The 16,834-nt window shown below is 40.5% G+C and overlaps 1 protein-coding gene and 1 long non-coding RNA gene across 8 annotated transcripts in view; one reads left to right on the top strand and one right to left on the bottom strand.

The window, feature by feature from the left end:
* Positions 1-4,685, bottom strand: part of LOC123609192 — a 119,002-nt gene extending 114,317 nt beyond the window's left edge. For 3 of the 6 annotated variants that reach the window (XR_006717662.1, XR_006717663.1, XR_006717664.1), the window contains exons 1-2: positions 4,226-4,352; positions 2,628-2,835 (exon numbers count right to left, since the gene is read on the bottom strand). This is a non-coding gene — a long non-coding RNA (uncharacterized LOC123609192). Of the gene's footprint in view, positions 1-2,627; positions 2,836-4,225; positions 4,355-4,570 lie in introns of those variants that run through there. The other 3 variants (XR_006717659.1, XR_006717661.1, XR_006717660.1) reach the window with 3 other exon arrangements.
* Positions 4,686-4,695: 10 nt separating this feature from the next.
* FBXO5 (F-box protein 5) lies at positions 4,696-16,578 on the top strand. 2 transcript variants are annotated; one of them, XM_045500078.1, is made up of 5 exons: positions 4,696-5,201; positions 11,229-11,949; positions 13,128-13,218; positions 14,404-14,586; positions 15,709-16,578. In XM_045500078.1, exons 1-5 carry the CDS (start codon positions 5,099-5,101, stop codon positions 15,958-15,960), a joined length of 1,350 nt encoding a protein of 449 aa, XP_045356034.1. In that variant the 5' UTR covers positions 4,696-5,098; the 3' UTR covers positions 15,961-16,578. The 2 variants fall into 2 exon arrangements, with proteins under 2 accessions (XP_045356034.1, XP_045356035.1); XM_045500079.1 differs by having other exon boundaries at positions 5,166-5,244.
* The last annotated feature ends 256 nt before the right edge of the window (positions 16,579-16,834 follow it).

Below are 16,834 nucleotides of genomic sequence, written 5' to 3'. Positions count from 1 at the left end.
ACAATGTTAAGTTTAACACATGCATCAGTAGGTGTATTATAAACACATGCAGATTAATTGACAAATTCTGGTATGAATGGACACTGGCTTCCACTTCACTCACTAATATAGCTACCACCAGAATAACAAATGTAATTTTTGGAACCCAGGGAAGGATCAGGGTAGAGCAACAGTCATGGCATGAGGCCAACTGGAACCCTAAGTCTAATATTTAAGGGCTTCCAAATCTGTAGCTGTTCGTATAAACAATGCATCTATACAGCTATCTTCACTGTAAACCATGCATTTTGTTGCTCCCACTCCCTTTGCATGTGCTGTGCTCTCCACCTGGAACAGACTCTTGGCTTACCTCAGCAGAAAGATTTCGAAATCCAACCTAAAGGGCACCTTAGCCTCTAGGCAGAATTAACTGCCCTTCATTGGCAATTCCACAGTACTTTACCATACCAGGATGACAACATTTATGGCAAGGTAATACCAGTCTCAGGACTGTGTGTTTAATAAGGAAACGGGAAAGAGTGGGTCAGGGACTAGAATAAGCGTGTGTTGCTAGACCTCTCACATTGTCTCATGAATGGACAAAAATGTGTTTTCTTCATTCTTGTCTCCTCAGGACCAAACATTATGCTACAACAGGCACTAAACAGGTGTGTAAAAGGCAGTTATAGCGAAAATATTTGTCCAGAAATCTGGTGTGTTATTCAGAAAAAAACAATTTCAGAGTGGCCTAGAACAGCAGTTAATCAAAACTTACTCGGCTGTAATAGCAATTTTGAAGATGCATAACCAATCACTATGTTTAAAATTCAACGTCATATTCCTCCATAACCCATTTCTCAGTTTTTTTAATGGCACTACCAATTTCCCTCTCTCTCAAATTTAAAATGTAGTCATCTTTGATTCCTCTTCCTCACATACACTTCATTGCTAAATCCTACTCTCCTCAACACTCTAATCCTCACGGATTCTATTACCACTGCTCTTGCCCACAATTACTTTTCTCCTGGACTACTTTTAAGGTCCCCTGACTTCTCCCTCCATCCTAGCTGCTCTCTAGTTCGGGTAACACAACAGCCAGATTCATCTTCCTAAAAAACAAGGCTCTGATTTTGTCACTCTTTGGCTCAAATGCACTGCTTTTGCTTATTAAGTAGGAACTTAGTAAGTTCCTACTGCCTTCCAAATAAAACTCCGTGTCTTAAGTGTGCATACAATACATCCATATCCACATCCAGCGTTATTTCATATTGGCCTGTTTTACTCACTACCCCCATTAGGTCACATCAAATTCAGTTCTTCTGATAACTGCACTTGCATTTAAGTTTTCCCCCATCATGTTCTTTATGCCAGGCCACCCTCCTCCCCAGTCCTTCAAAAGACATCCCCAGCAGCAGTGGTTTTTCATCTAGAGGCAAGCTTGCCCATAGGGGACATTTGGCAATATTTGGAGGCTAAAGATGCTACAGTGCACAGGACAGCCCCCAAGAAATAAGTACCTGGGCCAAAAAGTAAACAGTGCTGAGGTTGAGAAACCTGTCTAACAGATTATTCCCTATCCTAGTATATAAAAGTAAATTCTCTGTCCTCTAAAAATTCTCAGTGTAACCAGATGTATCTGACTTATCCAGTGTTGCATTATAGCTATATCTTATACACCTTATCTCCTTCCCTCCATGCTCATGATGCTTTTAATCATTTACTGAGCATCTGTTATGTCTATTAGGTGGCAGGCCCAGATAAGAAGAACAAGGGCAGGTACCATGTCCCAATTATTTCCAGATACTCCATAATATCTTGCATGTTTTGGTCTGCAAATAAGAATTTGCTGAGGGGCACCTCAGTGGCTCAGTTGGTTAAGCTTCAGCTCAGGTCATGATCTAATGGTTCTTGAGTTCGAGCCCCACACTGGGCTCTGTGCTGACAGTGTGCAGCCTGCTTGGGATTCATATTGTCTCTCTCTCTCTCTCTCTCTCCCTCTCTCTGTTCCTCCCCCATGTGCATGCACATGCTCTCTCTCAAATAAACTTAAAAAAAAAAAAATTTGCTGAAAGAGGGCAACTCTCTCTATGCTTCATTTTGTACCTAAAACCTCAATAATTCTGAAATTGAAGTGCAGGAAGAAAGAGATACATACATCTGTTGATATCTAGTAAAATTCAAAATGGCCTTTCCTAAGTTTCTCACTAAAAATGAAATTAACAGATGCTCATGAACCTACTGAACAAATTATTTGTCAGTTAAAAATATTTCAAAATAATCAATATTTCAGTAGTAGTCTAATAGTTAAAATCAACATTAAATAATAGGCTGAGAAAGAATGTGATAAACTATTACAGTATACAATAAAATATGCTTAGCTATGTATATTGCTTTTTATTGCTACAGTAATTTTAATTTTCCTAATAATAGATCTTAGCCTTTTTCTGAAAAGATCAATAACTGCTGGAGAATACCTTTTAAACAGTAGTTAAGGTCCAATATAGTACAGGTGCTCAATTAGTTTAATGAAAACCCTTTCTTCCCTCAAATTTCATACATTTGTCCACATCTGAAAATAAAAGAGGAGTAAAGATCTCAAAGGTCAAATGGGGAAGTAATGTGAAAATGTACTATAAAATCAGGCCTACCCAGCAAAGGAGTAAAGTACAAGGACTTATCCAGCAGAACAGGATTGCAGGGGCACCTCAGTGGTTCAGCTGGTTGAGGGTCTGACTTCGGCTCAGGTCATGATCTCACGGTTCATGAGTTCAAACTCATCGGGCTAGCTGTTGTCGGCCAAGAGTCCACTTCTGATTCTCTATCCCCTTCTCTCTACCCCTGCTCCACTTGTGCCTTCTGAAAAATAAACATTGAAAGAAGACAGAAAAAGAACAGGATTGGAATTTTTGCTTATGAGCTGTGTAGTTCTCTGAGAATTAACTTCCACTTCCGAAAAACTATATAGTGCCAAGGTTATTGTGAGAATTAAAGACTAACATTTACAAAATGCCTAGAAGACAAAAAGCTACTATAGTTTTAACATCCATTCAACAAATTACTCACTCCCCTGCTGAAATCCCTCCAACAACTACCACTGCAATCGGAAGAAACTCTAAAGTCCACATGTAAACCTACAAAATCCTACAGGATCTGGCTGCCACCTCTCCGACCTAATCTCCTCCAGCACTTGCTCAATGTGCTCTAGACATCCTTATCTCCTTGGAACAAGCCACGCACTTTCCATCTCTACCCTCTGCTTATTAAGCCGATCTTTGCACTGCCTACCCAACAGATCTTGGTCCAAAGCCTCCCAAACCCTCTTGACCACCCAGAGTCATTAATCTATGACCCTACTGCCCACTCCCTGCCCCATAATCTAGTTTTATATTGCTCTTTCCTGAACTACAATTGTTAACTGTCAGTTTCTTTCCCATTAGCATGAAAACTTAAAAATCAGGGCTTTTGTTTTTCCAACCATGTATCTCCAGGACCTAGCTCCAAGACGGGACTAAGGCAGGCGAGAGGGACACATCACTCAGATGCAAAATTTAAGAGAACGCCCAAATGCCAGCAATCCAGAAAAATATGAATTTAAAGCAACATTCTTAAAGATGAAAAGTAATGTAAAACACCATGACGAACTATCATAATTATGCATAACGACGGGATCCAACCAGCATGTGCAAAATTCACCCCAGTCCCCGCCCTGCCTCACTAGGACTTGCCACCGATATAACTAAGCGATTACCGTAAATCGAGTATTAACTCTCTCTAAAGCTGCAGAAAAGCAAGAGGGAGAACCCAGAAGAACCAGAAGACAAGGAATTGGACTTTTGGAGCTTACACCCTGTAGCTTCACTGCGCTGTGGCCAAAAGGCTAACGGCAAGGCACGCACTGTCACCAGTTAAATGCACACTCGGGCTGAAAAGTTCAGCAGGGCTAATACTGTGGTGCCAGTTGTCAACGAAAGCTTAATAAATACTTCGACCCATTCCTGACATCACTAGAAAATCATTCCCTTGGCCCGAGGCTTCCAGCCCTAGAGTGTGGGGACTGAAGCTCTCACGGCAAGACGTTTTATAAACATTTATTTTTGGAGCAGGACTGCTGTCTCTCGCGCTTGGCCCCTGAAGTAAATAAACAAAAACCCAGGAAAGCGTAGATACAATGCTAATAAACTTAACGTCCGTACAAAGTAGCGGTGGCTGGAGAACTCTGGTTGAAAAGACAAATAAATACGCTTACAAGAAAGAAGCGACTGTCCCACCGGGGGAAGGCCACGAGGACACGCAGCCCCAGGTCTTCAGCCAGGGCAGGTGCGAGACCCACGGTGCGCGCGCCACCGCGGCCCGCCCCTGCGCCTGAGAGAATCGCGCAGGCGCCAACCCGCCAACTCTGCAGCTACCGCCCGCCAAAGGCGCCTGCGCAAACGCTGAGGGCAGAGGGAGGGGCGAAAGTGAGAGGGAGAGAGGAGCGCGCCTAAATCCTAGAGAGGCGGGCTAAGCGGCTACGGAGGGCTGGGGGCAGGGCTTGTCTTCCGGAAAGTCTGGATTCCCGGACGACCGGAGTCGCCGCTCACCAAACACCCACTTGTGTGCTGCTCGAAGAAAGTCGGCCACGCTATATAACCATGGGAAATCTTCGGACAGAAGCCGGAGCTGCCTTCAGGATGAAATTAGGACTCGGAGAACACCCACTCGCAAGACGGAAGGAAGCGTGGCGAGTGCACGCATGCGTGGTAGGCTACCTCCACGTGCGGCCGGGCCGGGGCCTCCCCGCGCTCAGAGGCCCCGCCCCCAAGCCCGTCCCCTGCGGGAGCATCTTTCCGGACGCGCGGAGCCTGCTGGAAGGAGGAAGGTTGGGCCTCGGAGCTCGGCCCCGCCTCTGCCGCCTCTAATTGGGCATGGGTGAGGGCGCCCCCTCCCACCGCCTTCCTATTGGAGCGCGCGTGCGAGCAACGCACCCCATTGGGCCGTACGGATTTGGGCACCAAATTCAAAGATTTTAAAAGTACCAGCTGGCGCCTTTTAGGAGATACAGCTCTGTGAAGCGGACGGCCTGGTCCTCTCCTGCGGCAGCTGTTCCCTCACCTGAGGCAGGCCCCCGACTTCCACTGGCATGAGCCAGCGCCCCTGCCGCTGCTCTCCACGGCCCCCCTCCAGCTCCTGCCGCTGCAGCTACAGCGACCTGACAGCCGCCGGGCGCCCTCGGCCCTCAGACAGTGAGTGTGAGGAGAGGGTGCGGGAGCCCGCCTTCCAGGAAGGGTATGCGGGGTTAGGGGGGCGGCTGCTTCCGAACCCGACACCCTCCCGAGTCCGAGCGTGCGCCTCACGCCGGGCCGGGCCCGGCCGGGCGGCGGCGGCGGTTCCTGCGGCCCCGGGGAAAGAAGCCTGGGGCTCGGGGAGGGGAGGCCAGATGTGCCGAGGCGGGTGGCGGGCCCGCGTCCCGCCTTCTGGACGCCAGCACCCAGAGAGGTGAAGGTCTCGGCCTTTGAGGGCGCCCTTCTCCTCTTGCAGGATCTACCTATCCTCGTCCCCACCCGGCATGAAGAGGCGCCAAATGCCCCTCCCCTCCCCCACCCCGGGGCCCGGGGGCTCTGACAGGGCTCGTGAGCCGGCGGCCCCCGGGGTCTGGCCGGGCGCCTCAGCCCCACTTCCTGCGCCCCTTTTCCGTATTCAGCCCGCAGCCTCGGGGCCGCAGTCCAGTGCCCCGGATTTTCGCCGCCTCACCCTTGCTGGCGGGCGCGGGAGATCCTGCTGGCTTATCTCCCGCCTCCGCACGGCCCGCGCCCTGAGGGGACACCTCCCCGACCCCCCAAGGCTTCGCCTGGGCTTCCCCCCTGCCCGCTCCCGCCAAATGGAGGGACCCCCTCGCCGGGCCGGGCTGTACCGGGACGTCCGAACAAAACCTTTTTCTTTTTGTCTCGGTTTTCCCCTCTGCCCGGTAACCCGTTCCCCAGGCCTGGCTGGGGTCCGGGCGGGAAGCACTTTTTACTGCAAAACCGTGAATTTGCCCTCCGGTACCTGATTACCTGAGAAAGGAAGAATTGGTTATTTTTTCTTTTTTTTCCTGCGCTCCTGAAACCCTGGATAGCCCCTTATTCCAAAATTCGGATAGAGTGGAAGGCCCTCGAACGGTTATTTTTACCCTCTTTGTGGCTATCTGAAAAGAGATCCAAAGGCATGTATTTTTGCCTCAGAAATTACCCCCAATTTTTTTTTTTTTAATTGGTTCGACTTTGTGGGATTGGGCAATCGCTGCAAGATGCCGCTTTCATTAGAAAAGGAACTTAGAAGACTGGAAGAAAAAATAATACCTGGCTTTTAACAGGGTTAGGTCTATTTCTAGATCCTCCCTCCTCCGTCTCCCTGTGAACTTCTGAAGCTTGATGGCTTTAAGAAGTGTTTTTTTATTACTTCCAGTTTGCTTGGTATTATCACTTGGCTCCTCAGAATATTTGCCGTCTCCAAGAGTTTGATCTCCTGTTTACAGATTTGAGAAAATGAGATTAAAAATTTAATGCAGCCAAGTATTTTTGAAGGCAGGCTTTTCTAAAATTTTCTTTTAGAGATTATGGCTGATTCCCCGTTTGTGGCTGCAAGCCTTGGGGGTCTCAGATTCTTAAGGAATAGCCATGCTTAACATCGCGCACGTGTGATTATTTTCTAGGTATTGGGATTGTAGAACTTAATCATTTAACGTTGGGATAGTTGTAAAACTTTTTAAGCATTGTAGCCTATTTATGGTATTTTCGTATGGAGTGTCACTTCTGCCTTAGAAAGTTAAAACGGAAGGTCAAACTTTTTACAGTTAACTACAATACCACCTTTGCACGATTGGACAGTGAGTGAGTAAATGATGTTTAAAAAATGCAGTATATCGAGTCTTCAACGACATGAGGCAGATATTAGTACCTCCATTTTAGAAAAAAATGAAATGTCACAAATCTAGTCAAGGCTGAGCAAGTATTTTTACTTGAAGATGGATCTGATTCCTAGGAAAAGTATGTAATCTGTAATACATAGTGTGGAATCGTATTTTGCTACTTTTAAAACATTCATGATTTGCAATAAAAGGATTACAAAGGGATTTGGCTTAAAAATGTGATAAGAATACCATATGTGATGGGACTCTGCCATACATGTAGTCCAGTTTTGCATTCTTAACCCCATATTATAGATGAGAATACAGAGGCTTTAGAAGTTAACTGCCTCCCTTTTCACCAATTCAGCAAATGATACTTTATAGCTTAGATGCTCAAGACTTAAACCCCAGGGTACTTTTTTACTCCACTTTCCTTCATTCACATCCAAAGCATCCACAATTTCTGTTGACTTTATTCTCCTACATACATCTCACATCCACCCAATTATCTTCATTTCCACTGCAGTCATCCCAGTATCAGTTATCCAAACTGCCTGGACTCCTGTGATCTACACTTCTAACTAGCTTTTCTCTTTCCGCTTGTACCTTCTTACAGTCCATTCTCTACAGCTGCAAGTCTTTTGACAATGTAAACCAGATATCTGAACTCAGAACCCCTCAGTGCTCTTTATTACACAATGAATAAGATCCGGTCTGCCCTAAAATTGTACAGGCCATTCTAGTCTCCCAACCTTACAGTATATTATATAATTTCACATTTTAAAACTAAACCTACAACCAGCATCCAGATTTTGGAACCAATGAAAGGAACTAGAGTTCCATGGAGAAACAAGTGATTCTATGGCTGGAACAGGGGAAATAGAAGATGAGCCTGGAGCATCTTGTGCCAGAAAGTAAGAAATGCTCCAAAAACAAAATAATGGAAGTATTTCAAGTGGGTATGAACTTATATAGTGGTGAAAGCTGAAACAATTTGAGCAATAACCTAATGTAGTATTGGATTATAACCCAAAGTCTATGAGCCTATATGTATACTTTATTTATATACACACACTTTTATCTCACTTTCCAGGATAAGGTAATGGAATGAACGCTAAATTTATAGTCAGGAAGGGTAATCTGTCTCTCTTAACTACCTGTGAAATTGTGGGCAAGCTACTTAGCTGAGCTTCAGTTGTCCTTATTTGTAAAACTAAGATAATAACCTCTTCACCCTACATCAGAAGCTTGTGAAGATTGAATGTTTGAAAACAAATTGGAATTGTAAACTTCTAAACAACTATAAGATGCTTGGGGGTACCTGGGTGGCTCAGTCAGTTGAGCCTGAGACTTTGGCTTAGATCATGATCTCATGGTTCCTGAGTTCAAGTCCTGTGTCCAGCTTTGTGCTGACAGCGCAGAGCCTGCTTTGGATTCTCTGTCTCTGTCTCTCTCTTCCCTTACACCACTTGGGCTCTCTCAAAAGTAAATAAGCATTTAAAAACAATTGGAGGGGCGCCTGGGTGGCGCAGTCGGTTAAGCGTCCGACTTCAGCCAGGTCATGATCTCGCGGTCCGTGAGTTCGAGCCCCGCGTCAGGCTCTGGGCTGATGGCTCAGAGCCTGGAGCCTGTTTCCGATTCTGTGTCTCCCTCTCTCTCTGCCACTCCCCCGTTCATGCTCTGTCTCTCTCTGTCCCAAAAATAAATAAACGCTTGAAAAAAAAAAAAAAAAACAATTGGAGTGCCTGGGTGTCTCAGTCGCTTGAGCATCTGGCTCTTTGTTTTGGCTCAGGTCATGATCTCACAGTTTGTGCGTTTTAGCCCCATGTAGCCCCACATCGGGCTCTGCGCTGATAGCTTGCAGCCTGCTTGGGATTCTCTCTTCTCTCTCAAGTAAATAAACTTAAAAAAAAATTAAAACAATTAGAAGATGAGTGAATCATCATTAGCTCTAAATTTTAAAGAACTTCATGTTCAAACAGTGGTGTTGAATGAAGGGTTCTATGGGATATTTCAGTAACAACTCTGGTAACTAAAATGAACAGAGGAAGAATGCTTTTGAAAAGAATTAAGAGTTTCTGAAGTACGTTTTTCAGGCCTCTTCCTTTTAGGCAGCTAAACAAAATAAAAGGTTTGTCTTTGTAGGTGTCTTTGCCCTCAGATAAAATGTGGTCGTATGTAAATCATACTTCATTCTTGAGGCAAAAATTAAAACAATCTGTCTTGGAATATTTTAATCTTCCAGGTGAAAGAGAACCCCTCAATTTTTTCTAGCATGATTTTTTTTTTTTTCAACGTTTATTTATTTTTGGGACAGAGAGAGACAGAGCATGAACGGGGGAGGGGCAGAGAGAGAGGGAGACACAGAATCGGAAACAGGCTCCAGGCTCTGAGCCATCAGCCCAGAGCCTGATGCGGGGCTCGAACTCACAGACAGCGAGATCGTGACCTGGCTGAAGTCGGACGCTTAACCGACTGCGCCACCCAGGCGCCCCTCTAGCATTATGATTAATGTTGGTGTTAGCAAATGTTATTTATTCTTTATTTGCTTTTTGTATACTTGAACTTAGTTTGAAATGAGTTTTTAGGGCTAGTCCAAGTTTTAGTGGTGTTCTGAAGTATATACTGTGTGTCCTTCACTGTGTTAAACATTGGGAATTTCAAGAGACTACCTCCCTACAGGTGTTCTTTTAGTACTTAAAGGTTTTGCTCTAAATAAAAACTGTAAAATTTAACCTGGACAGATTACCAATACTTAGTACAGACTAAACAATCTGACTGGTACATACACTTAAAAGATAGATTGTTACCTACCTATGATTGGCTTGCAGGGGTAATAGTAGGCGTAGAATACATTTGAAGCATATACTATTCATATACTCAGCCTTCAATAATGTCAAGTAATGTTCCTGAATCAATCTACTGTATTCCTTCCCAGAATTGTACTTTTGTTCACATTACCTTCAGTGAATGCTTTCTCCAGCCTCTACTGCCTGACAGAATCCTAGCTATCCTTTAAAGCAGTAGTTCTCAACTGAGAAGTCAGACATTTTGACCCCACTGCCTCTCCCCACCCAATATTTGTCAGCAACTGGTGATTGGAGACATTTTTTATTGTGCCACAGGGAGTAGAGGCTGCTAATGACATCAAATGGGTAAAGCCTGCTAAACATCCTAAAATGTAGAGGGCAGCCCCCGACAACAGAACTATCCAATCCAAAATGTTAGTAATGCAGAGATTGAGAAATGCTGATGTAAAGATATTAAGTGCTGCCTGTTCATTTGTAGCTTAGTTGATTTTAGTTGAACAATTAGTTGAACTAATTGCATAGTTTGTTAATAGTATCATAATTTGTTGTTTTTCCCTCTTATGCTACTTATAAATAACAAGGACATTATCTTCTCCAGTTATTTAAGACAGCTGAACAGTAATGCACACCTGGTTCCCTACCACCCTCACATTCTTATATCTTGTCTTACACCAATTATAGTGTCACTCTTATTTACCACATCTTCTGATTGGTAGCTGAACTATTAATTCTTCTGACTCTTTGGTTAATTAGTTATGAGAAATCTTCATTCAATAATTGAAGATTGCAGTCTCTAGCACATACTAGTCAAGATAAAGGGAGATGTCCCTGTGCATGAGTTCACTATCCAGTAGGGCAGACAAACACCTTAAATATATCAGACTGTCACCCATACCACTGATCCAAATAAAACTTAAGAGATGAGAGCTCTGGGACTTCAAGGAGATTTTAACTTAAGGGTATTTAAATTTATTGACTTTAGTTCTTTCTTGAGTAATTATTGTAAGGCTTATAATAATTGCTAGTGTTTCACTCTTATATAAAATTATTTTGATTCTTACACACTTCCCCTCTCCATTGGTCTTAAACATATTTACTGTTATTGGTATGGGTTATGCTTAAGTCAGAGCTGATTTTAATGCCATTTCAAGTTCAGGGATTGTAGAAGTGTTTGTGATTACTATAAGGATTTCTCTGACTTCAGACCCCACTCGATGCATCACATTTCCTTATTTGTTCCATAAGCACAGATACTTATTAAATAGTCCCCTTTTCCAGTATTTTTTACTCAGATAACAGACTCGAAAAGCCAAATATTACAATTATACAATTGTACAATTATACTGCTTTTAGCAGTCTTCCGAGGTACCCTTTTAAGAATAAGATACATGTACTTACTAAAAGATTTAAGTAGTATTCACTGTCACATCTCAGTAATTAAACTTGGATTCTTTCACAGGTATATAGTGCTGAGAGAATGCAAAGTAATTAAACCTCTGTATATCCCAATATAAGAAGTAGATAATGTATGAAAATTTTGTCATTTAGTAAGTGCTTTGTTTTGTTTCTTGTAGGTTGTAAAGAAGAAAGTTCCACTCTTTCTGTCAAAATGAAATGTGATTTTAGCTATAACCATATTCATTCTGGACTTAAGTTAGTGAAGCCTGATGATAGTGGAAGACAAGGTTCCTGTACTCCTGCATATTTGGAAGGTTCTTATAAAGATTGCATTAAAGACTATGTGAGGTTATCAGATATTGGGTCACCAATCGTGAGCCCCAGGATTGTAGAACTTGAATCTGAAAACGAAAACAAGCTCTTTCATAACAAGGAAAATCAGCATGTGCAACAAATCCTTGATAGTTCAAATGAGATCGAAGAACTAGAGACCAGTGGACCTTATGAAGACAGTGGCTATACTTCATTTTCCCAGCAAAGTGGCTTCAATGAACATGAAGAGAGTAGCCTTCCCTTGGAAAATTTCAGTGACAGTCCACAGTCCTGCCTGCTTCAGATGCAAAGCCCAGAGCAATATCCCAGCAAAAACTTGCTGCCGGCTCTTCACTTTGCCAAAATGGTTTGTTCGACGTTAAAAAAGAATGCCAAACGAAATCCTAAAATAGATTGGGAGAAACTGAAAGAATTTATATTCAGTGGAAGTTTTGGACTGCAGAATATAATTGGAAGGAAAATGGGCCTAGAATATGTAGATATTCTCAGTGAACTCTTTCGAAGGGGACTCAGACATCTCCTAGCAAACATTTTAACACAGCTCAATGATATGGACTTAATCAAGTAAGTATGGTTGCTTTGAGCGTTAGTATAATCCACTGAACATTTTTGTTAAGATGGCTCAGCACTACCAGCTCATACAAAGACATAAGAGGGAAGTCTTTTACGTTGTTTGAGGTAATGACTGCCTGATAGCTGGTATTTGACCACTTGTATGCCACTAGGATGAAAGAAGATTTTTAAAGTAAGCATTTAATCCAGTTATTTCAAATTTCATATTTATACTATTAGCAAACTATTTTTGTTAAATTGGGATTTTTGTTTCTGAAAATTACTAATACTTAAGCTACTTAACTATAAAACAACAGCCTAGTTCTGGTGTATGGGTCCAGTAGGCTTTATGAGTTCTGTCACACTTGAAAGTATGAAATAGTTCCTGATGTTTTTGGCCATTTTTAATGTAGGGCTCCCCTAGGTTTGACAGTGATAAAAATAGGGAAACCCACAAGTGGATCTGATTGTGACTGTTTCCTTAGAAACCTCATATTTCCCTTTCTTCCTCATTCTACCAAATATGAGTTAGGATGAGGTGACAGAATTAAGATAATTATAATATAGACTATTGGATTAGATCCCACTCAAACAGGTGTGTTTTTGGCATTTTTGGAAAAGTTGTTAGAGGTACTTATCACTGGTCTTTATGAAAAATAGCTAAAGCAAAATAGAAGTATTAATTTTTATAGTTGGCTACCTTGAGGGATAATTGGCATCACAGCTTCTTTGTTAACAAAAATGGATTTTTGAAATTGATGTCTACTAATAGCAGTATGTCCTAGAATACTTTGAAATTTGTCTACAACTTTTATTGATATCTAATAGCTAACATAGTGTCATATATATATACTAGGGGCTACTTATTTGATGTTTGCAGATATTGTGAAAAAATGAAGTATCAAGGAATGATTGCAATGGTTCTTAAGCCCAGATGTACTTAGAATGACTTGATAGGGAGCTTTTAAAAACAGGACTCTGGCCCCCATTTTAAGCCAGTTAAACCCAAATGCCTAGGCATGGGACATCCTTAAATCTTAAGTGCTGTAGGCAATTCTAATGTATAACCAAGTTTGAGAAGCACTGCTAATAGAAATTTCTTTTTTGCACTGTTAGTATTTCTGTCGTATGTTCATTCCTCTTACCTCTTTGTGATGCCTTGTTTCCTTTATAACCTTTTACTTTTCCAGTGTGTCTAAAGTGAGCACAACTTGGAAGAAGATCCTAGATGATGATAAGAGAGCATTGCAGTTGTACAACAAAGCAATAGAGAGAGTTAATGTAAGTCTTTGCAGTTGATGTTTTCATTTTAAAAATATCTTAGAACATTACATTAAAATATAAAAGCTCGTGCTCTTTACCTTTACAAATGGGGGAAATAGGACAGATAACAGGTAATCTGGAAATCCTTTACATTCACAAGGCATTTCAGCTTTTCACTAGAACTCATTAAGCAAAATTCAAAGACAAGGGGAAAGGAATTCCACGTAAGCCATTATTTCTTGGATTCTTTCTAGAAATGGAATGTCCAAAAGTACAAAAGGGAAAATTGGTCAGTTCTCTAATGAGAGTTGACCATATAGCTAATTTTCATTGCCATTTGTATTTTTTCAGTTATCAACATATTGAACATTCTTAATGCAGAAGAGAATGTATCTGCCTTCCAAAATACTTGGTAAATTTCAAGATATTTCTGAGAATATCTGTACATGATTGAAATTTCAGGCCTAGCAGTTGGCAGACTTGGGTCTAAATTTTGGTGCTGCTACTTACTAGCTGTATAACTTTAGACAAGTATTGCTTAAATTCTCCAAGTTCAGTTTCTTTATTGATAAGGTTAGTATTAATGAGAAGTTTTCTAATCTAAAAGGTTGTTTTGAATCCATGCATGACATTGAAGTGATACTTAAACATGACTATTGTCATTTATTGATGATAAAAGCAATGACTTTTTGTTTTGGCATCAGTACTTTATAAATCATGTATCTGGGGTACCTGGGTGGCGCAGTCGGTCAAGTGTCTGACCTTGGCTCAGGCCATGATCTCGCGGTTCATGAGTTCCAGCACCGAGTCATCAGGCTGTGTGCTGACAACTCAGAGCCTAGAGCCTGCTCCAGATTCTGTATCTCCCCTTCTGTCTTCCCCTCCCCTGCTCACTAGCTCGCATGCTCTCTCACTCAAAAATAAACATTAAAAAAAATTAAATACATCATGTATTAAATGCTATTTAGACTCTAAGTATTTAGTGCTTTCTCACAATTTCTGGTTTGCAGTTTCTGTCAGTATTATCTGTGTGAATAGTTGTATGTGGCTATATTTAAGCATATGCAGGTAAATTGGGTATAGGGATAAATCTTTTACATTCTCATTTGCCCTTTTTTTACATGTACAAACAATAAAAATGCCTGATTGTTAAGAATATAGGAGGATATTTTTAAGTCCTATTAAAATATTTTTTTTAATTAGGAAAAGAACATTAAGTTTTCACCACATGCTTCAACCAGAGAATATGTTATGTTCAGAACCGCTTTAGCTTCTGTTCAAAAATCAGCAGCCCAGGCTCACCCCAAAAAAGATGCTCAAACCAAGTTATCCCATCCAGGTGATCAGAAAGGTTCTACTTACAGTCGACACAATGAATTCTCTGAGGTAATTTTTTGTTTGTCAATAAACTAGAAACTTATGGGGCCTTTATTGTTAAAAGGATTTAGAGTAAGAAATGGAGAACTTTAAATTTAATTATAGCATAAGTAGAACTACTAGGGAATTATTAATGGAGATGTTATCTTCTGTCCCCCTTCATTCTGGTCTCAAAAATGTTAGAAACTGAAACAATTTATAACTCAAGTAATCAAGTTAGGAAAGTACACAGAGATGTCTTTCTATGCAAAAAAATAATAGCTACCATTTGACATTGTTTATGACCACTCAGTGATGTTGAGATCTAATTTGGAAATGCTAAGGAAACCTTGATTTTTAAATTTCTTACCAAACTTGTTCAATACTACATTTTGCAATTGCTGCCTTTTATATCTACGGACCAGAACTAAACTGGAAAAGGCCAGCTTTCAGAAATTGAAGCCCTCCTATTGTACCTTCAAATCATTGGGTAATAGGTATTGTAAGTTCTACTGAACACATGGAAAATTTGACAAGCTTAATTTAAAAAACTATAACGTCACCTAAGTGCATCTTTGAAATGTTGACTGCCTTCATGCTGGTCAATAAGTATAAATTATAGTTAAGTTTAATTTTCTAAGTGTTCGTTATATAATGACTAATAAAACATGTAACGATTCAAACAGCAGTTATTGAGCATCTGCTATCAGGTAATCCATGGATAAGAAAACATGGTACCCTTCATAGCTTTGTAATCTAGAATGGAAAATGGCTACATAAAAATAAATGCCATATAATGTGATAGGTGCCTTTAAAAAGCTAGAAGTGAAAGAGCAACCAACTCCTAGTAACACTAGAAAGACTTCACAGTAAAGGTGACATTTAAGTCAGGCATTGACATGTAAGTAGCATTCATGAAATAAAAGAACATGTTTAAAGGTAGGATTAGGAAATAGCCACTGGACCAGTTGACAAGTGATATTATCTCACTCATTGAACAGTGAGCTCCTTAAAGGCAGGAATTGACTTATGCGTGACATTGGTCCTTTATTCATGTTTTGGGGAAGCCTTAGAAATGCCCTTCTTGTTTTTACCAACTAAATTACATTCAATTCTTAACTAAAATTTGTTTATGGATTTTCTTCTTTCTAGGTTGCCAAAACTTTGAAAGAGAATGAAAGCCTCAAAGCCTGTATTCGCTGTAATTCACCTGCAAAATATGATTGCTATTTACAACGGGCAATCTGCAAACGAGAAGGCTGTGGGTTTGATTATTGTACAAGGTGTCTGTGTAACTATCATACCACCAATGAATGTTCAAATGGCAAACCCCTAAAAGCCAATTATAAAACAGGTCCTCTGCCCGGTACCAAAACAAGCAAGAAGAATTTACGACGATTGTGATCTCTTGTTCACAATCAGTTGTACCTGATTATGAAGGTTAGTTAGAAAATGTTAGGTTTTAATTTAAGAAAAGTAAAATGTATTGTAATTTCCAATTTTGTGTTGAAATCAATGTAGTACATGGGATTTTCTCCCCTTGAGTAAAGACAATATACAACTTAAAATATTTTACAATTTAATTTGAAAAAGTTTAAAATTATCAGTATAAATCAGAAAATTTAAATATTTTAAGAAAAAAGGAAAAGTGGCTATCTGATGTTTGTAATTCAGGGATAAAATAAAATTGATTCAATTTTATGGTAAAGGAAGACCATGTAATTTTACCTAGATAATCTTAAATAGATATCTTGTTTACCATCTATTAGCATTTGAGACATTTTATTTGCCCTACCAAATTAATTCCTATTGCAGTAACTTCTGGAGTCTGTTAATTTAAGTGTTTTGTCATCTTTCTTTAACCTCTTTTTCAGTGTGTACATTTCCCAAAAAAGTACCCTTTGTGAAATCTTGCTTTTTCCTATTTGTGAAGTCTGTATGTTTTAATATTTTTGTACATAATGTAAATATTTCTGTATTTTTTATGTCAAAGTAAAAAAATAAAGATCTCTTTTGTATACATATACATCTAAATGTAAATTTTGTACCTGTTATGAATAAAATTGTCATAAGCTTAATAAATAATGTGAACCTTTTATTTTGATAAACATTTTAATCTTAGAAACAGCTAAATTAGGAAGCTATAGGAGACTGCATTGTAAAGTAAAAATGTTATCTTTGACTGCATTCAGAACACTTGTTCTAATAAGAGCCCAGGATAAAGATAAATATTTTTTTATTCCTTAATTCTAAAGTTGAATATATTTTGGTTTCAGTT

Source organism: Leopardus geoffroyi, chromosome B2 (assembly GCF_018350155.1).
Source record: "Leopardus geoffroyi isolate Oge1 chromosome B2, O.geoffroyi_Oge1_pat1.0, whole genome shotgun sequence".
NCBI lineage: Eukaryota > Metazoa > Chordata > Mammalia > Carnivora > Felidae > Leopardus > Leopardus geoffroyi.
This window is presented reverse-complemented; position numbering and strand designations above follow the sequence as displayed.

What these genes read in the sequence shown, in the direction of transcription:
- FBXO5 (XM_045500078.1), top strand. Translation starts at nt 5,099, where the DNA reads ATGAGCCAGCGCCCCTGCCGCTGCTCTCCACGGCCCCCCTCCAGCTCC. An exon ending in GCGCCCTCGGCCCTCAGACA is followed by an intron (nt 5,202 to 11,228) that starts GTGAGTGTGAGG and finishes TGTTTCTTGTAG; the next exon opens with GTTGTAAAGAAGAAAGTTCC. An exon ending in AATGATATGGACTTAATCAA is followed by an intron (nt 11,950 to 13,127) that starts GTAAGTATGGTT and finishes TTACTTTTCCAG; the next exon opens with TGTGTCTAAAGTGAGCACAA.